Source organism: Camelus dromedarius, chromosome 1 (assembly GCF_036321535.1).
Source record: "Camelus dromedarius isolate mCamDro1 chromosome 1, mCamDro1.pat, whole genome shotgun sequence".
NCBI classification, from domain to species: domain Eukaryota; kingdom Metazoa; phylum Chordata; class Mammalia; order Artiodactyla; family Camelidae; genus Camelus; species Camelus dromedarius.
The window spans coordinates 121,636,315-121,661,137 of record NC_087436.1 but is presented as its reverse complement, the minus strand read 5'-3'; the positions used below and the strand labels follow the sequence as shown (position 1 = coordinate 121,661,137).

Genomic DNA, 24,823 nt, shown 5'->3' with positions numbered 1-24,823 from the left:
GAGTCTGTCCCCACAGGTTGTGCATGTGACATCAGTGTCCCTAGGAGGGTCTGGCTGGTGGTATAGCCCGTGCTCCTGAGGCCTGGGCTGGTGGCAGAGACCAGGCCCTTTGCTGAGGGCAGGACCAGGCTCTGTGTGGTGGGGAGGGAGGCCTGGCACCCAGCACCAGAACCACCTCTGGGGCCTTCTGCAGCCCAGCAGGGTGGGGCTCAGCGAGCGTGAGCAGAGGAAGCCAGGGTGGCGTGACCCAAGGAGCGGACACAATGGTGACTGGGAAGGGGGTGGAGCAGGCTGGATTCGGGGAAGTCCTGCTTTCTGAGGGTTCCTGTCTGCCCAGGGTCAGCCTGATGCTGCCCCCTCTGGGCGTCCTGACAAAGGTACTTAGTGGATTCTCCCAAGCACACCCCTTGGACCTCAGAAGCAGTGTCAGGCAGCCTGGTCTGCCTGGGGCCTGGTCCACCTGCTGTGAGGTGTGAGGGTGCATTGTCCGGGCCCTACACCTGCTCTGCCAGTGGTGACTACTGGCCTTGCTTTGTGGACAAGGATGCCTGAGGCTGGAAGAAGTCAAGTGCCTGGCCAAGGTCATTCCGGGGATGTCCAGGCCTTGCTCCGTGGACAGCAGAGCCCCTGCACTAGGCATCTCTCATTGCAGCCAAGGGTCCCCCAGGGATGGAGAAGTGGGGATGCTTGGGGCAAGATGAATGGTTTAATTCAGTAAATGAGCTCCAGGATTGGACCCCATGCAGAGTAAGGAGTGCCCACCAATGGGGTGGGATCTGCACCCCACTAGCTCATGCTGTGGGGGTATCAGTGCTGTTTCATGCTGGGTCCACTCTGGGGATACCGAGGGGGCAGACACAAGGAATGACTGTCCCCCAGAGCTATGTCAAGAGAGGGGCGGACAGTCAACAGACTGAAAATGCTGCAGTCAGTGTGCAGGGGGGCGTGAGCGGGGCGAAGCGGCTCCTAGGAGCTGGGAGAGGGGTCCTGCACGTGGGCAGAACCTGTGCAGGAGAAGGGACGGGGCTGTGTGTGCGCCTAGTGGGTGTGGATGTGGGGCCGAGGAGGTGGCAGTGGGGCCAAGGAGAAGGGAAATGGCTCTGGGCTGAGCCAGCCACCGGGACAAATGTGTCTGTCACCTTTGGGTGGAATTTCTAACCCTGGGAATGTGACTCAGTGCGGGGCCAATGGTGGGCAGGGAGGCTGGGTGCTTGGGGGTCCAGACCCGCAAGGGCAGGGTGGAAAGGAGTTGCCTGGCTCCCAGCAGGAGCGGTTCAGGAGAGCGTTCTCCCTTCCTGACACGACCATGATGTTGGTGTGGCCAACTGAACCCCTGGGGTAGCCCCGCCCAGCCGTGCCAGGTGGTGCTCAGGATAGCCCCACGGTTCACCTGAGGAAACGGGCTCAGAGCAGGCCACAAGGTTAGGACTGAACCCAGCCTGTCCCCAGGGAAGCCTGTGCTCTAACCACAGTGCCATCCTGCCCCCCAAGGTCCTGTGGGTGGAGCAGCCCTCGCGGTGGACAGGAGCATCTGAAGGGAAGCGCCTCTCGGGGGCAGGGCCTGTGCCCCGTGCGGGGTGCCCACGCTGGCTGCGTGCGTGGCCGTGAGCCTCTTCCGGCCAGGCGGCGGGTGGGGAGGGGCTGGCAAGTGGGGCGGGCTGCAGCCGTGGGCGAGGGGCCAGGAACGTGGGGGTGGGCCCGGCCACACGTCAGCACTCTGGAGAGTTTCTTTCTCAAGCAATTAAAAGGTGGAAACTTGTCAGAGTCATGATGACTGAAGTGTGAATCCTGAAACGCCTCTGCTGGCTTGTGGTTTGAGGCAAGAGTGGAGCCGGGGAGTGACGCTGCCAACCTGCCCCTCCCCCGAACCCACTGCCCGCACCACCGCCTGCCATGGACCCTGGGCCTGATGGTGGACCTGGGCCCGGAGGCCCTGCCAGCCAGCCTCCGCCCACCGACGGGCTGCTCCTCAGGCCCAGGAACCCTGCCCAGGGCTCTGCTGAGTGCCCCCTGCACCTGGACTCTCGGAGGGCCCCCAGCCCCGCTCCCTGTGCTGAGCCAGCCCTCAGCCCTGGCCCTTGAGAAATGCTGCCCAGTTTGGGAACGATGGCTCCAGGCAGGACACCAGGCCTAGAGAGGAGGCCTGGGTGGGCTCTGGGGCTGAGCGGGCTTTATGAGTCCTCAGTGGAGGCAGAGCTTAAGGGCCAAGGGTCCCAGAGTAGAGATCACACCCCGCCTCCATTTGGCCCTCGCCAGGCTCCACGTGGACAGCTGTCCATGCCAGCCTCTTCTGCATATCCCCTAGCCCCTTGGCCCTCGACAGGAGTGGCGGGGCTGCCTCTCGCCTCCACCCTGGGCAGCCCTGAGAAGCCCTGGGGGCCTCCTAGACCCCAGCATACCGCTGAATTCTGGGGATGCTGGCCTGTTCTCTGTTTTTTCTTGTTGTTGTTTGTTTGTTTCCTGTTCTGTCTTTTGCAATGAGCAGATTCGAATGCTCAGCCGGTGCACGGCAGCTTGTCTTAACAAGCAGAGGTCCTGGGGCAATGGGACTTTGCTGCAGCCACTGGACATTTGTTTTCATTGGGGGTCAGATTAGCTCCAGGCCACTGTTCTCTCTGGCTCTAAGGGACGGTCCAGGCATGTGCTGGTTATAGCCATATCAGGGGTGTAGCCGTGTGCGTAGACATGACCCCGGACCCATCCGTCCTGCCATCCATCTGTCGCTCTGCCCCTGCTGTGGGCCAGCCACTGACCTGGGCTGTGGGGACTCAGTGGGACCCAGACCCGTGGGGAGTGCTGGGGGACACATGTGACACGCTGGTGGACAGGGCTGAGCTATTGACTTGGAGAATTCAGAGAATGCAGTGAGGTTCTAGATGGTTCTGTTCTCGAGGGGGGAGCAAGCATTTGTCGGAGAACAGAGCTCTAGGCAGAGGAGACTGCCTGCACTGGGAATGGGGCACGGCGGTCCTGTGCGACAGGCCCCGGGCCCTGGGCCCAGGGCAGCAGCAGGAGCCAGACCCCATCCACGGTGGTGGAAATGGCCTGATGGAGCCAAGGAAGGGCTGGCCAGGGGGGCGTGAACTAGAGGCCAGGAGGTGGGTCCGGCAAGTCTGGTGGGTGTGGGCTGGGCACGGCCTCAGGGCCCGTGCAGGGAGGGGTGGGAGGTGATGGGCCGGGCCTGCAGGAGGCTCCTGGCTCCGATTTGCCCCATCCAGCTGGATGCCCACGGAGGGGCACTGCGCACAGAGACAGCGTCACCCTCTAGGGTTTCAGATTAACCAGGGCCTGCACTTCGAACAGGGAAAGGACTTCGGGCAGAGCCCGTGTCAAGTACTTTCCCATGGCTGCCCTAGCAAAGTACCTCACGCTGGGGGCTGGGAAAAACAGAAATGTCTTCTCACAGCCCTGGAGGCCAGAATTCAAAATCAAGGAGCCAGCAGGGCCGCGCTCCCTCGGGAGGCTCCGGGGGAGACTCCCTCCTCCGCCGCCACCTCTTCCAGCTTCAGCGGCTGCCCGCAGTCCACAGCTTCCTCGGTGTCTTCACAGCGCCTTCTCCTCGGTGTCTCCTCTCTTTTTATTTTTTAGTTTAAGGTATGCAGTTTGGTGGTCTAATCTGCATCTATTGTGAAGTGGTTACCACAACGGGTTCAGCTAACATCCCTCTTCTCATAGATGCAATAAAAAGAAAACAAAAAAGAGAAAAAGAAATTTTCCCTGCGATGAGACCTCTTAGGATTTACTCCCTTAACAACTTTCCTGTAAACCACACAGCCGTGTTCGCTGTAGTCTCTGTGTTGTTCATGACCCCCCCAGGACTCTGGAACTGTGTACCTTTCGACCACCTGCCCCCCTCCCCCTCCTTCACCCTCTGCACCTGGTAATCACAGTCTGATTTCCTTTTCTATGAGGGCTTTTTTTTTGTCTCTTACAAGGATGCTTGTTGTTAGATTTAGGGCCCATTTGGCTAATCCAGGATGAGCTCCTTAATTACATATGCAAAGATCCTTTTTCCAAATAAGGTCCTGACTATAGTTCCCCAGGACCAGGACTTGGACATGTGTCTCTAAGGGCCCCATTCAGCCCACTCTCCTTACTGGGTGACGCTGGGCAAGACCCTGCTCTCTGGGCCACCCACTCCCTCTGCCCAGCTGGATGGTGCCCAGGACCAAGTTCCTGGGAACCCTGAGCTGGAAGGCAGGTGACCGGGGAGTGAGGCTCAGAGAGGGGAGGGGCTCACGACCTGGGAGGATGGGGGCTGAGGAGGCGGGTCCACTACTGGCTGTGGATGGCCCTGGGTCCTTTGCAAGGGACCTTGAGGTTTTCACCAGTGGGGCTTCCAGTCACCCGGCCCTGGGTGACAGCGGGTTCCTGTCCTCATGCCTGTTTCCTGGCCATCCACCCAGCCAGCGCTCTCTCTGACCCCAGGGTCCTCATGGTCAGCGCAGATGAGCAGGCTGTGAGTGCCACGGAGGGGGGCAGGCTCCATGGGTGCTGCGGAGGTGGTGCCCTGCGGGGCACTGGCCTCCCTCCAGAGCAGGCTGAGCATCCCAGGAACCCAGAAGTTTCTCCCTCTCTCTTTTTCAGGCCGACTCCTGGCTCCCACCCACCCTGCTGACTGGGTCCCACCCACCCTGGTAAGTGCCCTGCGTCTGGCATGGTGGGTGGTCCCCAGACTGGAGCTTTGAGTCCTCAGGGCTGGGGGAGGAGCTGCAGCTTGGGGAGGTGGGGATGGAAGACCAGAGCGGCCCAGTATGGGGACCCTAGCCCCGCCTATCTTGTGGCTTGGATACCAGTGTGGGGTCACCTCCAGGGTTATTTCTAGCATTGTGTGAAAGGTCGTGGAGCTCCCACTATTAGAGGAGGGGGCGCTGAGCGCCCTCGGTTTCAGGAATATGAAGGGCAGCATTATTTGCTGCAGGGATGACCTGCTGCCTCTGGTGATGGGAGGGTACACAGAGAAACTGAGGCCCAGAGTGGAAGGGCCTGCGGAGGTCACAAAGCAGCCCAGGAATCCTGACCTTAGCCTCCCAGAGGGATACAAGGGTTGGGGAAGTGGCCAACATGGGTCTGACTTCCATGGAGACCCCTGCTCCTCTGCTGGGGGCTGTGACTCCCCCTGCGGCATCCGGGTGCAAAGCCAGGGCTCTAGCGGGTGTGGCCCTCTGCCCGCCCCCACCCGGCTGTGGTCATGTGACTGGGGGCTCTCTAGGGCAAGGGCTGGGGAGGCTCTGGCTCCTGCCTCCACCCCAGGCCTCCTCATCCACCCTTCCATCTGTCCAGTGTGGGTGGGCGTCCCAGAGAGACTGCATCTGAGGGGGCCCGGGCAGGGGCCAGGGAGTGGCAGAAGTGTGCTTAGCCACGTGGGTCATAAGTGCTTTCTAGCAAGCCAGGTGTTCTCAGAGCCAGTAGAGTGGTGGTCCCTGGAGGTGTGCAAGCCCCGCTCTGTCACAGAGCCTGCGGGGGGAGGGGGCAGGAAGGCCTCGGGGAAACACCTGGCCCAGGCTCGGAACCGGTCCCTTGGTCCCTTGGTGTCAGGGCAGAGAGGTGGCCACTTGAAACCCAAAGGCTTCTGGTGCAAGAGGCACAGCCCCTCTGTGTCCTCAGAGGACAGAGCAGGGCAGCAGGGTCCATGTCGGTGGCCAGAGCTCCTGGGGAGGTGGCGAGCTCCCAGTGTGTGTCAGTGCCGGCTTCTTGTGGGGTGTCTCTTGTGCCAGAGAAGCTGGGCCTGACACCCTGGGATTTGGGGCTCTGATGATTTGCTGGGAAGAAGCCAAATATGCAGAGGTGGCCCTGGGGGGGACTGGCGGGGAGCTTCTTCCCAGGGGACACAGCTGGTGTTGCCCTGGGGCCTGGAGAGCTGTGGTCTCTGACCACAGAGGGGTACGGCTAAAACCCAGAAGGCCAAACGGCACCATCTGGGCACAGCGCTGGGCCTTGGATGGGCCTCAGGCCCTCGAGGGTGGAAGGCAGGAAGTGCTGGCTACCCGGGGCTGCCCAGGGACCCGGCAACAGGAAGTCCTGGGCGGGGAGGAAGCCCTGGAGGCCACAGGCCCCAGATGCAGCGGGCGGCTGTCAGGAGGAGGGATCATCGGGTGCAACCAGCCGGACAGCACTTTGGGCAGCGCGGAGGCATCAGGCCTCACCCGCCTGGGGGATGCAGGCTGAATCTCCGCCCCATGGCCCCTGAGCCACATGGCCTTCCTGGGTCCCGGGACACCTGCCCTCAACCCGTCGCCAGGCAGGAAGAGAGCCATGTGCTGGGTCAGTGCCACAAGGTCAGTGGGGTGCCCTTGGGACTGGGGGTTCGGGGGCTGGGGCCAGCCCAGTGTCTGTAGAACCACTCGGGGTGGCCCCGCATGGGGGCCGGGGCCCTCATCAGGGCCTGCGTGGGGCTCCCAGGACGCTGGCCCTGGGCCCTTGCAAGGAGAGCCCTGGGAGCGAGACACGGCACGTGGGCTCCCAGAGAGGGAGCCGCTGCTGGGGCACCCCTGCCCCACGTCAGGTGCCGCCCAGCCTGCAGCAGGCAGGAGGGGGGAGGGCCTGGTCCAGGTGAGCCTTCCCACCGTACATACACCTTGCCAGGGTCGCCTTGGCGTTTGGGTCCGGCATTGTGTGTGAGTGTGTGTGTGTGTGTGTTGTGAGTATGATGGCGTGAGAGTGTGTGTGACTGTGAGAGTGTGCAGTGTGCCTGCACTTGGGGGACAGAGCTGTGTCAGCTCCCTGCTGCCTGCCTGCCCCGAGAGTGCCCTGCCTGGGGGCCTGGCAGGGAGCTGAAGAGCCCCAGGGTCTCAGGGACCCCAGCCCAGGTCATGCCTCCCTCCCTCCAGCATGGCTGGCCTCCAGAGATTTTTGGTTTTCATTCTTTTATCGAGAAAGTTTCTGGGAAGAGGAAGGGGGAGGAGAAACTGAAAGGGGAGACGGAATGAGCTGGGGTGAGAGCTGCGGTCCCACGCCACGCCACGCCACCTAGCGGCCACCCACAGTCCAGGCAGGGATGAGTGCTCCCCCATTCACTGGCTGTGTTCCTTTTGAATTATTCAGCTTCTCTGACCCTTGGTGTCTTCCTCTGTGACTCGGGGATGATGCTGGTCCACACCTCAGGGGGCATTGGGGTGATGACGTGGGGTGAGCCCTGAGAAGCACAGAGCCTGGCCCATGGTGAGTGCCCTCTCCTGGCCTCAGTATCCTAGTCTGTAAAATGGGAGTCAAGCCCCACCAATTGGCTTTAACAAGCCATCTGGGTGCACCTGGCACTGGGCCAGGGCAGGGCTGTGGGGCAGTGATGATGATTCTGACTTGTGCCCAAGCTGCTTGCCCAGGGCACTGGGGCCACTCATGAAGGGTCTTGTTAGCTGCTGGAGGCTATGTGTGTGAATACACTTGTGAGTGGTGTGTATGTAGGAGTGCAAATGTGCACATACATGTGTGAGCACATATGAGTGCAAGCAGGTGTGTGTGAGGATGTGCACGTGTGTGAATGAGTACCCGTGTACGTACGAGTACGTGTGTGTACGTGTGCACGTAAGAGTATATGTGAGTATATGCAGATGGACGTGTATGACCGTGTGTACATGTCTTTGAGCCTGAGTGTGTAAGTGCACAGGTGTGAGTGTGTGAATGGGTGCACTGGGGGACCTGGGACCCCAACCTCATGTCACCCTGCAGCTCCCACAAGTGGGTCAGCCAGGTCACTACTGTCAGGAACCCCCTGACACTGTGGTCACACGAGGCGCCAGCTCCTCACCACGGCCAGGACCGAGTCTGCAGGTGTTGGAGAGCAGAGCCGAGGGGGCCCTCCCTCCAGGGCCATTGCCAGCTCTCCTGCACAGGCTTATATGGGAGCACACGCGTGCACACTTACTGACGTGCACGCACACTGACGTGCACGCACACTGACATACACACGTGTAAGCTCCCGCATCCAGCCGTGCAGCTCACGCACACGTCCTGTGCACACACTGTCTGCGCATGACTGGGGGTGTGGAGCCACAGCACAAGTGTGGGCCTGCGCAGGTGGTGACCACAGGCCCCTGGGGCTCACAGCCCCAAGGCGGGTGGGAGCCGCAGCGCCGACGCCTTGGGGAACCCAGCGGGGCCGTCTCCGTGGGACCGAGCGGTTCTCACCTGCCTGCTCTGCCCTCATCCGCTGCCGCTGCGGCCTCGGGGTACGCAGACCAGCCTCAAGTTTGAGAGAAGGCGTGGGGGATACAGGAGCAGAGACTGGAGAATGTCCCTGCCCACCCCCCTGCCCAGTGTGTGTGCTTGAGCTCATGCACACGTGCAGGCTGAAGCACACGTCCACACGTGTGCACACACAAAATCACACACCTCCTGGAAGGGCCCAGGGAGCCCAGCAGCCACCCCCATGCCAGCCCCCCGCCCCGCCCCGGGTGTCTCCCGAGCCCTGCCCCTGGCAGCCTGGAAGGCGAGTGCTGTCCCTGCTCACTGGGTGGCCTCAGTCCCCTCCTATGTGGGGGCAGATGGTCCCGAGGGCGGCCTTGTCACTGTGCTGCTGGGGTGTCAGGGCGCTGTGAGCACTGGGCTCTTCCAGGCCCAGTTTTAACTGACAGAAGACGAGAGGGCTTAGTGGAGGCTGGGCCTGGCAGGGTTCGAACCCAGGCCTCTGGCAGTTTCCCTGACAGCTCCCACAGGATGGCTCCGCGGGCACCCTCAGCAGCACAGGGAGGAGGCCCTGCTCTGGATGAGACTGAGGCTTCCTGCCCGTGAGCTGAAAGGAAGGTCGTGGGGGTCCCTGGGATGAATGGAGGGCGTCCCTGGGGCTCTGTGACGCGGTGGGCACAGAGGGAGACAGCCAGGGAGGCTGAGCTGACCAGCTACGTGGGTGCCCCTTGGGGACTCCCCTTGACTTTCCTGGGAACCGGTGCAGCTGGAGCCTGTGAGCTGGGCTGAAATTCCCTAAGAGCTATGTGGTCACCACAGCCAGCACAGCCCGTTGTTACCCTACTCTCAGCCACCATGTCCCCTTTTCTGCTCCAGCTGGGCCTGGCACTGGGCATCTGGGCAGGTGCCAACCCAGCTCACCCTGTGGTGCAGGGTGGGGCCGGGGGGGCCGGAGGATGCTGGGGCATCAAGACAGGCTTGCCCTTTGACAGTCTGTCCTCTGGAGAGGGGCTGCGGGTATCGGCGCCTGTCCCTGAGGCAGGTGAAGCTGGAGCACAACCAGGCCCTGCCACGACCCACCCTCCCCTCCCAAGATCAGTCAGTGGACACCTAAGAGCCCTCACTCTGCCCACAGAGGGACAGTGGCCAGGTGACACTGAGCCCCTCACAGGCCTGTGCCAACCTGCCCACTGAGCTGACCCGAGTGGGGCTGTGGGCCACCCCAGCTCCTGCCTCCAGCCTCGTGCAGAGCCAGGAGGAGGGGTGGGCTCCATCAGTCCTCACGGCGCTGCCCCCTGGCACCCAGCTCCCAGCGCACACGCCAGGTCTCCTTATAGACTGGGGAGGGTGCGATATATTGGGCTCAACATTCTATACCTCCTTTGGGGCTGCCTGGGTGCCCTCTCTGTGCTGAGCCTGAGCTGGAGAGGATGCGGGACAGTGACGAAGGACCCCTAGAGGTCGGGGGGACGGTCTGAAAGAGGGGATGCTTGAGCTAACTCTTCTCCCACTTCTGGGTTGTTTGGTGCGCGTGTAGAGAAACAGGCTGGCTTCTGTGCGTTGATCAGGTACCTGCCGCTGGCTGAGCTTGTCTATTAGTTCCCACCATTCTTTAGTGGGTTCCTTGGAATTTTCTGTATACATCTAATCTGTGAGTAGTTTTACTTTTTCCTGCCAATCTGTCTAGCTTTCGTGTCTTTTTCGGGCCTAAGCTTCCTGGCTAGAAGCCCTGTTACAATTTTGAATAGAAGTGACAAGAGCAGACGTCCTTGCCTTGTCCCTGACTTTAGGGGAAAGCTTTCCGTCACTCAGCACCGATCACGACGTTGACTCTGGCTCTTCGCAGACGCCTTTACCAGGCTGAGGAGGTCTCCTCCTGTTCCTGGTCTGCTGAGTGTTGTTCTCGTCCTGTAGGATTGTCAGATTTTGTCAAATGCTTTCTCTGCATCTATTGAGAGGATCGTATGGGTTTTGTTCTTTATTTGATTGATATGTTGTATTACACTCTTTGAATCTTGGAAGTTAAATCAACCTTGCATTCCTAGGATAATCCCACTCGGCATGGCGAAGAAGCCTTTTCACAGGGTGCTGGATTCAGTTTGCCAGTGTTGTTGGTGAAAAGCTTTGTCTGCATTCGCAAGGGATATGGGGCTGTAGTTTTCTTTTTTTGTGATGTTTTTGGTTTTGGTATCAGGGTAATGCTGACCTCTTAGAATGAGTGCCTTCCTGTTCTGTTTTTGGAAGAGTTCGTGAAGGACTGGTGTTCATTTGAACTGATTCTTGAGGGTTAAGGTAGTTCATTTGCAACTACAGGCAGTGGAAACAGTGTGGCCAGAGGTCTGCGGGTGGGAGCTTGGCAGATTTGAGTAAGGAGAGCCATGGGGTCTGGCTGGTGCAGGCACACAGGAGGCAGAGAAAGGTCCACAGGGGCTGGATACCGAAGAGCCAGCTGGACACAAGCAGGTCCTGGAGAGTCAAAACAGAGCAGTGATGGGAACAGCATGTATGTTGGAGAGTGGGCTGAGGGGAACGTGGTGGAGGAAAGAGATTGAGGAGAGGAAGTGGTGGGGGCTGCCCGGAGGTGGTGGAGAGGGGTCAGGCAGGGTGGCTGGGAGAAGGGGAGGTGGCCTAGAGGGCTGGGTATGCTGCAGGGGGAGGGACTGGCAAGAGCGCTGGAAACAGGCACAGGGGCAGGACAGAGCCTCAGTGTCTGGAGGCTGCAGTGAGAGGCCAGAGAGCTGGCCTGAGGTGGAGGCCAGGAAACCAGGGAGGGGCACCCAGTATAGACATCTAGGTGGGGGCCCAGCCCAGGGTGTTAGCTACCCTCTGCCGCAGGTGGCCCATCTTGGTGGCAGCCTGTATGCAGGTGGAAGGTAGAGGAGCAAAACGCCTGGGAGGCGAGCAAGGGCCTTCACCAGCCTTTAGCCAGCCTCGGAGTCTCTTGGGAGAGATGCCCACATATTTCCAAGCAGGTGGGAGCTGCCAAGGACCAGACCCTTGACGCCTGCAGGGAATCCAGGGCAGAGGCCCACAGGGTCTGATAGGCCAAGCATCCTGCCCAGGACGGGGACAGAGAAACCGCAGACCCGCGTGGGAGCCTGAGAGCTTGCGGCCCGGTGGGGGACTCCGCCGCCCAGACCAGCTTCAACCCCACCACAGCCGCGGGAGGCCGGGCGGCCCTCACCCCCATTGGCTCAGGGAGGAGAAGGCACTTTCCCAGGGGCTGGGCCAGCCAGGAGCCGGGTGGGACTGGGGCCTGGGCGCCGGAGCCTTGCAGCCGCGGGGCACGGGCAGTGTTGGGGCTGTGAAGGAGCGGTGCCCCGTTTGCATCAGTGGCTTCCTGCCCCAGGGCTGCACCTCAGACGCCGGCCCCGCGGCCGTGTCCTCAGTGCGGCGGACCTGGAAACTGAGGCCCCGCGGGGGGGACGGGGCGGGGCGGCCGGCTCACCTGCGTCCGGCCCGCCCGAGAGGGGCGGAGCCGGCGGCCGGGTAGGGGCGGGGGGCGGCGGGGCCGGGGGCGCGGCGGCATGGCGGGCGCGGGGCTGCGGCCGCGGGGCTGGGGCCGGCGGGAGGCGGGCGCCGGGGACGAGGCGGCGGCCGGGGCGCGCGGCCCGGGGCCGTGTCGGTGCGCGCAGGGGAGGCGGGCGCGGGCCGCCCCCCGGAACCCAGCCGTGCCCGCCGCGTGGACGCCGTGAGTACCGAGCCGGACCGAGCCGGCGCTTCCAGGGAGAACAAAGGCGGGCGTGGGCCCGCCCGGGTTGGACCTGGGGGCTCCGGGCGGGGCACCGGCCTGTCCGTCTGCCAGGACCTCCCGTGGGTGGGCGTGGGCGCGGAGCCCCCTCCTCCCTCTACTCTGTCCCGCGCCCGCTGGCCTGGAGCGGGGGTGGCCAGGCATAGGGCCGGCGCGCCTTGTTGGAGTCTCCACTGTTGGTGGGGGCGCGGGCCAGAGGGGTTGGCTTTGGGTGCAGGTGGGGCTGGAGGGACCCAGGAGCGGTCTCCTCCCAGGAGGCAGGAGGCGGTGAACATTTAATGGAGTCTGCCGGCTTGCTAAGAGCAGAGTGGTCTTTTGTGTGTGTGTGTGTGTGTGTGTGTGTGTGTTTAGGAATGGGGCCTGTAGTGGCAGGAGTTCCAGCAACACTGGGCCCCTGGTTCTGACCCTAACTGCTCCCTTAGGGTCTCAACAGTAGACTGACCCTACACCTGCTCTTCCAACTCCACTGGGAGCCCAGGAGGGACCAGGCCCCAGGTTGGGGGTGGCGGGAGGTACGGATAAAACAGTGCAGGGTGTGAGGGGCGCTGTTCAGAGGGACCAGGGGTGAGAGAGACCCCAAACTGAGATGCCTCACAGAAGAGGGCCTCAATCTGAGTCTTGAAGAATGGGTAGGAGCCCTCCGTGTGAGCGGGGTAGCAGTCATTCCAGGCAGAGCCCGGCAGTGTGAAGCTGAAACAGCCTGGCGGGTTTCGGGGAAAGCAGCTGGAACACGAGTAAGAGACTCTGGGACCTGGACTGTACGGTCCCGTGGGTCTGGGTTAACCCCCAGGCAGGATGCACTGTATGGTGCCTGCCCAAGTGATGCCCCAGGCTGACGGGGAGACCGGGTAGATTCGGCCACCCCACCAAATGGTTGTCATGGCCACTGTTAGCAAGGTGTGCTGCCCACCAGGCCAGATCAGCTCTGTCCTGGATGTGACAACTCTAGCAGCGGAGGCCCAGAGATTTCCCAGAAAGGGAGTCGGGATGGGAACTGCAGACCCTTGGCTGCCTGCTTCCTGCTTTCTGGCCTCGGGGACTTAAGAAAGGGATGGGCAGAAGTTGGTTAAGTGCAGGCAGGAGTGGAGGGTGGGGCATCTGGGGCATCAGAGCTGTTGGAGAGGGTGCCCAGGGGCTGCCCTCGTCCCTGTACCGCTTTAACTTTTCCCTTCCGGTTGTGACCCCAGTCACCTCCTCCTGGAAGCCCTCCATGACTTCCCATCTAAGGCAGTCCCCATTATATACTCACTTGGCACTCAGACTTGGAGTGGTTATGGCTTAAGGCCTGACTTACCTGGACCAGAGGTTTCCTGAGTTCATGCTCTGCTGTACCCTAGCCCCTGGTTTAGTAGGTGTGTGGTGAATAAGCCAATGACAGTGAAGGAACACACTTGGCTCTTAGGGTCCCTGGAGATCAAGTGTGTGGCTGAAAGGACCTAGGGCTGATGGAGTGGACCAAGTGGCCTTTTCTCTCCCTGGGTCCCACCTGGTTGCCTGGGTCTTCAGAAAAGGGGTTTACTCACCTCTTGCTGCCTTGAATCTTCATGCTGTCTCCAGGGGCTTGGCAGTGTCCTTCCTGCATGCCCCCAGCTAAGCTATCTTCTGTCTCCCACCCCTGGCTGAGACATGTCCCCCTTCCTTTTTTATTGCAGCTTCATGGCGGCTGAGGAGATGCACTGGCCTGTCCCCATGAAGGCCATTGGTGCCCAGAACCTGCTAACCATGCCTGGGGGTGTGGCCAAGGCTGGCTACCTACACAAGAAGGGTGGCACCCAGCTGCAGCTGCTCAAATGTGAGTCCTCTGGGTGGGGAGGAGCATAAGGAGGGGACGTGGGGACACGGCTGAGCCCTGGCCCTGCTGCCCCGTTTCCTCACTGGACCAACTGGGCCAAGCAGCCTGCTTTTGCTTAGCATCTGCTGCCTTACCTGGTGGGCCCACGCTAGTATCCCTTCTTTCCCTGGTGCTGGCACCCCTGGCCTCCCCGGCCCCCAGGACTGGGTGGAAATAAGATGGGCATTTGGTGCACAGTGCTGACCAGCTGGCCAAGGGAGCTTCAGCCTGCGGCCAGGGGCTGGGGGCCCTTGTTGGCCTGGTAGGTCTGGCCCCTGGGTTAACCACTTTCTGGTGCCTGCCCGAGTGATGCCCCAGGCTGATGGGGAGACAAGGTAGATCCCAGCCACCCACGAAACAGTTGTCATGACCACTGATAATGAGGGTGTGCTGCCCACCAGGCTAGAACAGCTCTGTCCTGCATGTGACAGCTCTAGCAGCGGAGGCCCAGAGATTTCCCAGAAAGGGAGTCAGGATGGGAACTACAGACTCTTGGCTGCCTGCTTCCTGCTTCCTGGTCTCAGGGCTTTAAGAAAGGGATGGACAGAAGCTGGCTAAGGGCAGGCGGGAGTGGGGAACAGGGTGCCCTCACCTTATCGAGAGGGTGTTCAGTGAGTCAGGCAGTCACTCTGTCTGCAGCGAGCCAGCTTTAGTCCAGGGGCCCTGTGGTGACTCCACACAGCCCTCAACTCTACCCCTGCCCTGGAGCGGCCAGCACGCCCATGAGCTTGTCCGCATCTGGCCCCATGGTAGACCCCAGGGTGGGGGCGGCAGGCCAGCCCAGTTCCCTGCCTTACATTCAGTGGTGTTCAAAGGCAGGTGTCCTGGCCTGGTGTTCCCAGGGCCCTGAGCGTAGTCCCCAGCGCGGGGCCTGCCTGTGACCCCAGCCCCGTGGCTCACCCTGCCCCCGACACCGCCCGCAGGGCCCCTGCGCTTTGTCATTGTCCACAAGCGCTGTGTCTACTACTTCAGGAGCAGCACGTCCGCCTCCCCGCAGGGCGCCTTCTCGCTGAGCGGCTACAACCGGTAAGTGTCCCCATGCCCACTGACCCCGGGCCCCACGGTCAGCTGCTCCACCCTGGTTCCCGTTCAAGGCAGGTCCCAGCTTTCCTGAGATGGCCCCACCCTCACCCCTTTGGACCACGTCCAGCCTCTTCCACCCCCGTCCTGGCCTCAGGGCAGCCTTGTCTCCTCCCTGAGTCGACCTGCAGTCTAACCTGAGTGCTTTGCCGAGGGCCTGAGGGCAAGGCTGAGGCTTTCTGACTCACGGTTGGGACAGCCTGCTCTCCAGGGTCCCCATTCAGTCATTGCCCAATGACTTCTGTGTCCCTCCTTCCTCCCCACCTTGCCCCCTCACCCATCACTGCCTCCTTCTGAATGGCCAAGAGCCCAGTCCACTCCCGGCCCTGCCCCAGGCTCCCTTGTCCCCGCTATGGGCTGGGCCCATGAGTCAGGCCATGATCTGACCTTGGGGGGCTCTGGGACTAATGGGCAGGTGGGCACTCCCCTCCACACACACCGTGAGTTGGGGTGGGGTGGGGTGGGGCATACTAGCCTGTGTGTGCCCACCCACACACACACACGCACAGCAGGGGTCAAGGGTGATTCCTGGCTCTAGGTCTTGATGTCATACCACTCAGGCCCTGCACCTGAGGGCATTGGTCTGTGTCTCTTGCCCTCCCAGGAGGGCCCGGCCACTCCTTCCTATGAGAACCCAGGGTCCGTGGTGTCAGTGGCAGGACTGAGACCCTTTGGGAGTGGCTGTAGACCCTGGCTTGCACCCAAGCTCTTGGCCCAGTGCAAGACCCCCAGGCAGAGGAGGGGGGAGGCTCCAAGCTCCTGTGGTTGTCAGTTGGTGGGTCAGAGCTCTGGGGGCCCCTGGAAAGGGACATTTCCTTTCCGTCGACACTCCACCTTCGACCTGGTAGGGGAGCACTCTTGCCCCAGGGGATGGTCCAGGCCCTCTGATGGGTCATATGGGCATACCTGCCCCAGGTGCCCAGACTGGCAGTACCCCCACCCCGCGGTAGACATTGTGATCTCTGTGCGAACCTCATGTCCCGGCTGTGGGAGCGGCCACAGTGAATCACTTGCTAGAAATGCTCTCAGACACCTGCCAGGCATCAGGGGTGGGGCGGAGGCTGACACGGAACCCCATGCAGGAGGGCCCCCAGCAGGCGGGCCGGGGCCAGGCGGGGTCCAAGGCATCCAAGTAAAGCCCTGATGGGCAGCAAGGGTGGCATGTCCTTGCCTCAGAGCCTCACGTGTGCTGCGCCCTGGAAGCCCTCCCACACGCCAGCGTCCTGTCTGCTCACTGCCCACCTCTGCCCACATGCGTCAGCCGCCGACCATCCACATCTTCCCGGTTCCTCGGGGCACGGTGCTGGGGCTGAAACTGGTTGGGGTGGGGGCCCTGCCAAGGCCGTCCCTGTGGGCGGGGACCGGGGTGACCACTGGACCTGTGCCCTTAGGGTGATGCGCGCCGCCGAGGAGACAACGTCCAACAACGTCTTCCCCTTCAAGATTGTCCACGTCAGCAGGAAGCACCGCACGTGGTTCTTCTCCGCCTCCTCTGAGGATGAGCGCAAGGTGAGGGGGGCCGGGGACTAACAGGGCCCTGGCCCGGCCCTGAGGGATGTGGCTGGGGCATGGGCTGCTGGGCGGGTGCTGCCCTCGGTCCTCCATCCTCGTGCCCGGAGCCAGCACCCTCACCCTGAGAACTCGCTGTCTCAGGGGGAGCCTTGGATGGGCTGACGGGGCTGTAGCCCCAAGAGGGCCAACCAGGGCTGTCTCCCCGAAACCCTGTGGTGGGTGCAGACTAGCCGGTGCAGGGACGGGAGGTTAGGAGAGGCGAGGGAAGGGCTCTGCCCTGGCAGCAGCGCCCACTGAGGCCCTGACTGACCCACAGAGCTGGATGGCCTTGCTGCGCAGGGAGATCGGCCACTTCCATGAGAAGAAGGAGCTGCCTCTGGAGGCCAGGTGGGCCTGGGGCGTGACGGCGGGCAGGGTGTCACTGGGGTCCCTTGACCTTGACATGTGTGCCGTCCTCCTCACCCGTGGGGCTGGGCCCCGAATCCCCTCCTCCGAGGCTTTTCTGAAGGTGCCGCCTGGGCCACGTGTGTGGGGTGTGCACCTGCATGTGTGTGCCCGAGCGTGTGAGCATGTGTGCACACACCCCCATCAGTGGTTCTTGTTGAAGGGGCTACAGGTGCTTCTACCTGCCCTTTCAGGAGGCCCGGAGTCTGTAGTAGCTCAGACCTTTGGGTTCTCAGGCCTCTGACGCCCACTCTGGCTCACGAGGGAGTGAGACCAGAGTGAGTCCCCTCTGCGGTGGCTCAGCAAGCAGCAGGGGCTCTGGGTGCGCACAGCGTCCATCCTGCCCTGGAGATGAGGACACTGAGGCCCAGAGAGGGCTGGCACACCGAGGCTGCCCCGCAAGCCCTGCCAGAGCCCTGCGGGCACCCTCTGGGCAGTCAGGGCACCCTTGTGGCTAGAACCACAGTGGAGTTGAGGGAGGCACCACAGCCCTCACGTCTGTCCTTGTGTGTTTATCTTTACACGTCCATGTGTCTCTGCGTGTGTCTTTGTGAGTCCTGTGCATCTGTCCACATCTGCGTGTCTGTGTCTGTGTGCACATGCCTGGGTCTGCATGTCTGTGTGTGTCATGCGTGTCCGTGCATGTGGGTGCCAGAGGCCCCCCGCCTGGCGCTCACCGCCCTGCCCTCCCCTGCACTCAGCGACTCCAGCTCGGACACAGACAGCTTCTACGGAGCGGTTGAGCGGCCCGTAGACATCAGCTTCTCTGCGTGCCCCGTGGACAGTGAGGGTGAGGCGCATCCCCACGTCCACAGCCCCACCATCTCTCCAGCCTGGCCACTGGCAGGGGCTGGGCCAGGTCCTCCTCTCAGGCTGCTGCCCAGGAGGGAGGCATGTTTGGCTTCCTCCCTGCTCTGTCCCTTTGGCCCCCCCAGGCAGCCTGGGTCTCGGGTCCCATCCTTGTCCTGAGGACCCCGCCCTGCCAGCCCGCCCTGGTGCTGCTGGCCTGGGCCGCCCTGGCTCTGACCCTCTGTCTGCCCCTCAGACTACGAGCACGACGATGAGGACGACTCGTACATGGAGCCCGACTCGCCCGAGCCCGGGAGGCCTGAGGGTAGGCGGGGCCAGCTGGGGGCTGGGGAGGCCTCGGGGCGAACGAAGAGCAGGGCCTGGGGCCTGGGGCCTGGGGCCTGGGCCCCTTCCAGGCTGGGGGACTGGGGACTGCTCTGGGTGGCCTCAGGCCCGACAGGCTCCACCCCAGGCCTCAGTTTCCCTACTGTGGCCCGAGTACTAGGAGGAACAGAGCAGAAGAGGCTCGACACCCTTACTGGTCCTGCTCACCTGCTCCTCCTGCCTCCTGCAGTTAGCGGGGGTGGTAGGGGGCGGCGCACTTGGGATGCTGGGCTGAGAATTAGGGAAGGAGGGACAGCTCTCTCGGCACTTCTGCAAGCCAGAGGGTCACACGCTGCCCCACCCCCGCCCCCACCTCCCAAAGCACACAGCCCAGCGAGGGAGGCAGGCTTGTACCGGCCTTTAACTTACTCACATACCACAGTGGAGCACCGGAGCGGTGTGGGAGGGCTGTGCCTCTGTCCTGCCCTCTGTCCGTCACTCCCTGCCCCTGCCGTTTGTCCTCTGTCTCCGTCTCTCCCCTCTTTGCCTACTGTGCCATCACTCACCCTGTACCCCCGGTTGTCCTCCCCTAGCCCCAGCCCCTCTCATTCGTGTTCATTTCAGTATTTCTGGGACAGTTTCTCCACCTCCGGCCTCCCTGTGCCTTGGCCTCTGTTCCAATGGCCTTGTCTTCTTCCTGCCTCAACCCCCTTGTGTCCTCTTCTTAGCTCCACCTCCCCTCAAGTGCACCCGGGTCCAGCCCCCTTCCCTGCTACCAGCTCCCTCCCTCTGAGGTCTGGCTGCCACAGGCCTCCAGCCCACCAGGACCTGCGGGCCAGCACAGAGCCCACATCTCTCCCCAAGGCCGTGTTCTTTGCACCCGCACTCAAATGCTCCACCCTCTCCTGTCTCTGGCCTTGTGACCCCAGCCCTGGGGAAGCCCCCGGCTCCGTCCGCCCTGCCCCCGCTGGAGGAGGCGCACAGGGCCTCGCTGCACATTCTCCCCCTGGCCCTCCGGGGGCCCAGCACTTTGCACACCTGCCGGCACTGTCTGGCCACTCAGGCTCCCCCTCTCAGAACATCTCTCGTCAGGGTTCCCACTGCAGGGTGGGAACCCTGGGTGGCACTTGGCCCAGTGCCCCCTCCCTGTCGCCACCTGCCCTGCCAGCACCAGGCATCTCATGCTCCAGGCCCCCTCCCACCTCCACCAGCCCTGCTCCTCCCGCACACCAGGCGACTGGAGGGCCACCCGGGTTCAGGCCTCTCCCACCTTTCTCCTGTCACGCCGGGGCCACAGCCAGCATAGTCAGTGGGCTGCTGACGTGGTGGACATGTGCAGCCAGGCCCTCTCTCTGTGCTCTGGGCGTGTGCCCCGATACTTCCCTTGGTGTCCCATAGATGTCTCACAGCATCTTAAACTTGTCATGAACACAACCCTTGTTTTCCTCCTAGCCTGCGCCCACCCTTCCTCGTCTCTGTGGGAATTCCAGCCTCCCGCAGCTGAGGCCCCATCCTCAGAGGCCTCCTTGCCTCCTCTCTGCCTCTTGCTTTCCTCTCCAGGAACTTAATGGCTCCTGATGTGACATCTGGGCTTCAGGGAATTTGCACAGGCTGCTGTGTGGAGGAGGAAGGGGTGGGCTGGTAGCGTGGGCTGGGCCAGGACCCCAGGAGGAAGGCTGCATCAGGAGTGCTGGGCGTCGGGGCTGTAGGGTGGCCAGGCTGTGAGGGGCGCACACCTGCTTGGCCCCCTGCCATCCATTACTGGTGGAGGTGGCGCTGGTCCCGCCTCCAGCAGGCAACGTTTGCTCACCAGATGGGTCTCTTTGCTCTGCAGACGCCCTGATCCACCCGCCGGCCTACCCCCCACCTCCTGTGCCCACGCCCAGGAAGCCAGTCTTCTCTGATGTGCCTCGCACACACTCCTTTACCTCCAAGGGTCCAGGCCCCCTGCTGCCACCCCCGCCCCCTAAGCGCAGCCTCCCTGATGCTGGCTCAGCCACTGAGGACTCCAAGAGGGACCTGCTGGGCTTGAAGCGGATTGAGCCCAGCCCCAGGGTACCCACTGCCTCCCGGAGGATGAGCGACCCCCCGCTGGGCAGCCCGCCCACCATGCCCGGCCTCCGGAAACCACCTTGCTTCCCTGAGAACACCTTCCATGAGAATACCAGCCCCAGCCTGGAGCCCCGGATCCCCAGCCACGGGGTCAGCTCTGCCAGCACGGCCACTGCCGTCTCCAGGAACTGTGACAAGCTCAAGTCCTTCCATCTGTCCTCTCGGGGGCCACCCATGCCTGAGCCTCCTCCCTTACCAGCCAACAAGCCCAAGTTCCTAAAGATGGCAGAGGAGGTCCCGCCAAGGGAGGCAGCCCGGCCCGGACTCTTTGGGCCCCCTGTGGCCCCCAAGCCGCCTGCACTGAAGCTACCCATGCCTGAGGCCACAGCCCGGCCTGCAGTCCTGCCCAGGCCAGACAAGCCGCCCCTCCCCCAGCTCCAGTGAGTCTGTGGCACCGGTGCCATCGGGACCCCTCCCTGGCCTGTTCTCCCGCTGGCACCCCAGGCTCCCTGCCTCTGGCACCCAGCCCATGCTGGGAGCCCTGGCACAGGACAAGGAAGGGTCCGTGACTGCTCCAGTCTGCCTAGGCTGAGCGGCCCCCCACCTGGCCAGGATACAAGGGGCATCCAGCCTTGAAGCCCATCCCAACGGGTGGTAGACCTGGAGCCCTTGGCTGCCTTGGGGCACAGTGAGCAAGGAGGGTGGGGGGAGGTATGTGGCTGGGAGCCTCTCTGAGCCCGCTGCCTCTGCAGGCCCTCCTGACCCAGAGTGGCCCTCTCCAGCCCCGTCTGGGGCTCTGGATATGTCCCTCGCTCCAGAGCCACTAAGGCTGCCTGTGTGCCCTTCTCGACTGGGGACCTGCTGGAATGTGGCACAGGCCTGTGACACCCCCCCCCCAGGGCCTGCTCCAGACACTTCTGTTTCATGGCTGGGCAGGGCCAGGACACCAGCGTGTCCCCGATCCCACAGTCATCCACGCCCCCGGCCATGGCCACAGAGGTTGGGGGCCCTCAGCAGTGAAGGCTCTGGGAGCCACGGGGGCGAGCCTTGAGTGGGTGCACTGATCCTATGCTCCCCAGCCGCCCTGCCCCAGCACCCTCCTCCCTCTGCCCCTGGGAAGTGCCGGGGAGGCCCTTGGCCACACCTGTGGTTGTGTTTCATGAGGGGCCACAGAGGCGCAGGCTGGGTCATTTGTCACTCTCTGGATCTGGCCCTGAGGGCCACGGGCAGCTTGGGCCGGGGATGGTTGGCCACAGTGCAGCCTCGCCCCCAGCCCGGCAGCCCCTCCTGTAACTCCCGCGAAGCCCTGGAGGCTTAGGACCACCTGGCCACAGGTGAGGGGCATGTGCCTTCAGCCCGACCCATCCACATGCATCCTCTGGTTGGTCAGTGGCAGAGCTGGGGCTGACAACCCCCTCAACCTGGGGCCTTTTCCATCCAATATCCAGACCACTTGTCCACAGTGTGACACCACCAGAGCCCAGGACCCCCCCCTTGCCTGTGACCCCAGCCCTGGCTTCCAGGCCTCAGGCCATCGCTGCCACCCCATGGCGGTCAGCATGGACCCCTCCAGAGCTCTATGGTCGTGGGCCTTTGACAGCCACCAGGGCTGTAGCAGCCAGACCCCCTGGGTTCCAAGGCCTGGTGTGGTCATTTGGAGGGTGCGTGGGTGTGGTGTGTGTGGGGGCCTTTCCTGTGTCTGACAGTGACGTGGCCTTCCTGTCCTTGTTCCCCTCCCAGGCGGTCACCCCCTGATGGGCAGAGTTTCAGGAGCTTCTCCTTTGAAAAACCCCGGAAACCCTTGCAGGCTGACTCTTCACAGGCCAGCCCTGGTGGGGAGGACTCTGATGAGGACTATGAGAAGGCAAGACCCAGTGGCGTGCCCAGGTCCCAGCTGTGGGTGGGTGGCTGCGGGAGAGCCACAGGCCAGGGCGGCCCCTCCCTGGCCATCTCGAGCCAGGAGCCCCAGGACCCTGGAGCTGGGGGGGATGAACACGGCACAGAGCCCCGGATCTTGGCACAGGTGGGCAGCCAGTGGCATGGTGGAGGGTGCTGGCCACAAGCACTGCTCAGACCTGACACGACCACCACCGGCCTCTCTCCAGGTGCCCCTGCCTAGCTCTGTCTTCATCAACACCACGGAATCCTGCGAAGTGGAGAGGTCAGCGTGAAGCCCTTCTTCCTCCAAAGCTTTGTTTTTACAGACATGAGGTTCCCGGCTGCTCCCCCCACCCCATCTTCCTGCTTCTCTGGTCCCCTCACTAGCCTTGGTGCTGGGCAGTTGCTGGCACAGTACCCGGCCAAGTGCCACGAGAAGCTTGGCAAAAGAGCAGAGCGCGTGAGCCCAGCGCTGCAGTGGGCCGTCCCCCCTGGGTCTGTGCAGCTGGGTCTCGGGGTGCCCAGTGCTCTCGGGGCCTGAGCGGCAGAGGCTGGGAGGACAGAAAGCCTGGGGGGTCCCCGAGAGAGTGGTCTGTGGGTGGTTCCTCTGTCGACGTGACTGTTTCACTTCAGGCTGTTCAAAGCCACAAGCCCCCGGGAAGAGCCCCAGGACGGACTCTACTGCATCCGGAACTCCTCCACCAAGTCAGGGAAGGTAGGCACCCAGGGAGGGCACCTGAGGTCACCCTGCTGAGCAAAGACCCCCCCCCCCGACAGCTGCACTGTAGTAGGGTCTTCTGGCTTCCACACACCCAGGCTGACAGGTGAGCACAGGGCTGTACAGTTTATTGGTCACTGCCCCACGCAGCCTCAGATTTGGCATCTCAGCTGAGCTTCATCCTTGAGGTCTCTGCCTGGCAGTCCCCTCCCCATTTATTCTCAGGAACTAGAGACCACGTGCAGTGATGCCCACCCCTCAGCATGAGCACGAGGCGGGAAAGCAGGGTTGGAGGTCCCAGGACTCTGATGGGGTGGGTGATTCCCACACATTGAAGGGGAGGGTGCCTGGGGCAGTGGGAGTGGTGGGTGGTCTGCGGGACTGCCAGTGCCCCTCCAAGGGTGAATTGTGTGACCTCACTGAGCCTCAGTTTCCCCACTGTGAGAGCTCGTCCTGGACTGGACCAGCCACTTGCTACTGTTACTCAGGTCTTCTCAGAGGCTGTCTGAGGGCAGGAGTCCTGCTGCCCACGCGCAGGGCGAGCCTTCCCCGCGGACCCGGCCCTCATGCTGTTCCCTGGCCTCTGAGGTCTGTCGTCTTTCCTGAGGTGAGCGCTGCTCTCGGCTGAGCCGTCCATTGCCCGCTTCTCTTCCTTCAGGTCCTGGTCGTGTGGGATGAAACCTCCAACAAAGTGAGGAACTACCGCATCTTTGAGAAGGTGAGTGGGCTGGCCCTACCCGAGGGTCCTGGACGGGCGGGGAACCCTGGCCTGGGGCTTGGCTGGGGTCAGGGCAGACTTCCCTTGGTAGAGCATAGGCAGTGGGTGGTCGGAGGCCAGCACCTCCGGACATCCCCCTCCCCCTCCCTCCTCCGCTGCCTCAGCCTCCCCCTCTCCTTGCCCTTCTGTGTCCTCCACTGACCCTAAGGAGATGGCATGATCAGCCCTCGACTCTGGGCTTATTTGCAGACTTTGCCTGCATCCCTTGGGCAGTGTGTTACGGCTGACCACCTGGCCCGGTCCCCCTGACCCTGCCACCCTCCCCGCCAGGACTCTAAATTCTACCTGGAGGGCGACGTTCTGTTTCTGAGCGTGGGCAGCCTGGTGGAGCATTACCACGCCCACGTGCTGCCCGGCCACCAGAGCCTGCTGCTGCGGCTCCCCTACGGCTACGCCAGGCCCAGGTGACACCTCCTCCACATGCTGCCGGGCAGAGACGACCACGGGGGCCCCCCGGAAGGAGACAGGCCTGCCTGAGAGGACGATCAGGAGCCAGCACCGAGCTCTGACCTGGGGCCTCCCCAGCAGCCACCGTGTAGAAACTGCCAGGCCAGGCCCCACCCAGCAGGCTGGGTCCCCGGGGCTAGGCCGGGCTCTGGCCTCCAGAGAACTGGACGGGGCAGTGGGGCTTTCCTATCCCACCCCATCCACCCTGCCCACCTCCCAGCCTGAGCCCAGCCTGGACTTCATGGACAGGAATTCTGGTCCCCCAGCACGCCCACCTTGCACTGGCTGGAAGCTAGGCAGGGTTGGGGCATTTGGGATGGGGGCAGGGGCTGGCCCCAGGAACCCCCTCAGAACGCTACAACGCAGGCTCCGTGAGGGGCCATTGCCACACAATAAAGCACAGATGACCTTTGTCTGGGAGGCCAGAGCTTCTTTGGGAAGGAGTGGCCAGCCTAACTGAGCCTCCACACCAGCGTACACGCGGGGACTGCAGCCGATGGTCTTGTCTTCTAGGCCGCAGGCTGCGAAATGACTTACTTGCCCGGGGGCGCACAGCTGGTAACACAACAGGACTCAGGTCAGGCAGTCTGGACTCAGAGCCTGTGCTGCAGAGCTCCAGGTTCTGCTGCCACAAGTCAGGTCCAGGGCGGTGGGGCTGTAGGGCTAACAGGCCCCTCACGTCTGCAGTTGTGTTATCTGCTGGATTAACCAGCGGTTCCTGGGAGACAGCTGGGCAGGAGGTTCTCGCAGTGCCCGCTGTCTGGGGCAGCAGAGTGTGCAGGGGCTGGGAGCCTGGAACCCAGCTGGAGGCTCCAGGAGGACTTCTCGGAGGAGGTCATGGCTACAGTGCAGCAGGAAGAACAGGCCCTGAGGAGGCAAAGAATGGGTGGGGACAGTGGTACCCAATGCCCAAGTCCTCTGGTCAATACCTGGCTCAGGCCCTGCCCCGACTGCAGCAGACTGTTCTTCCAGACTCCACCTTTTTTTTTTTTTTTTTTTTTTCCGTAAAAACAGACTCAGCTGGGTGTCAGAGCTGGCAGGGAACTCAGGGTCATTTTGATCCTCGCTGTGCTTTTTGCTGGGAATGAGGAATTT

At 62.7% G+C, this 24,823-nt stretch overlaps 1 protein-coding gene across 6 annotated transcripts in view; it reads left to right on the top strand.

Annotated features, from left to right (window-relative positions):
* Positions 1 to 24,143, top strand: part of SH3BP2 (SH3 domain binding protein 2) — a 34,177-nt gene extending 10,034 nt beyond the window's left edge. For 3 of the 6 annotated variants that reach the window (XM_031438573.2, XM_031438583.2, XM_031438577.2), the window contains 13 exons: positions 4,588 to 4,637; positions 13,528 to 13,667; positions 14,630 to 14,732; positions 16,178 to 16,295; positions 16,615 to 16,685; positions 17,444 to 17,532; positions 17,788 to 17,856; positions 19,690 to 20,347; positions 21,648 to 21,771; positions 22,013 to 22,068; positions 22,419 to 22,500; positions 23,162 to 23,221; positions 23,552 to 24,143. In XM_031438573.2, the coding sequence (XP_031294433.1) occupies positions 13,532 to 13,667; positions 14,630 to 14,732; positions 16,178 to 16,295; positions 16,615 to 16,685; positions 17,444 to 17,532; positions 17,788 to 17,856; positions 19,690 to 20,347; positions 21,648 to 21,771; positions 22,013 to 22,068; positions 22,419 to 22,500; positions 23,162 to 23,221; positions 23,552 to 23,689 (1,704 nt within the window). In that variant the 5' untranslated portion in view covers positions 4,588 to 4,637; positions 13,528 to 13,531 and the 3' untranslated portion in view covers positions 23,690 to 24,143. Of the gene's footprint in view, positions 1 to 4,587; positions 4,638 to 5,925; positions 6,279 to 13,526; positions 13,668 to 14,629; positions 14,733 to 16,177; positions 16,296 to 16,614; positions 16,686 to 17,443; positions 17,533 to 17,787; positions 17,857 to 19,689; positions 20,348 to 21,647; positions 21,772 to 22,012; positions 22,069 to 22,418; positions 22,501 to 23,161; positions 23,222 to 23,470 lie in introns of those variants that run through there. The other 3 variants (XM_064488650.1, XM_010997585.3, XM_031438604.2) reach the window with 3 other exon arrangements.
* The last annotated feature ends 680 nt before the right edge of the window (positions 24,144 to 24,823 follow it).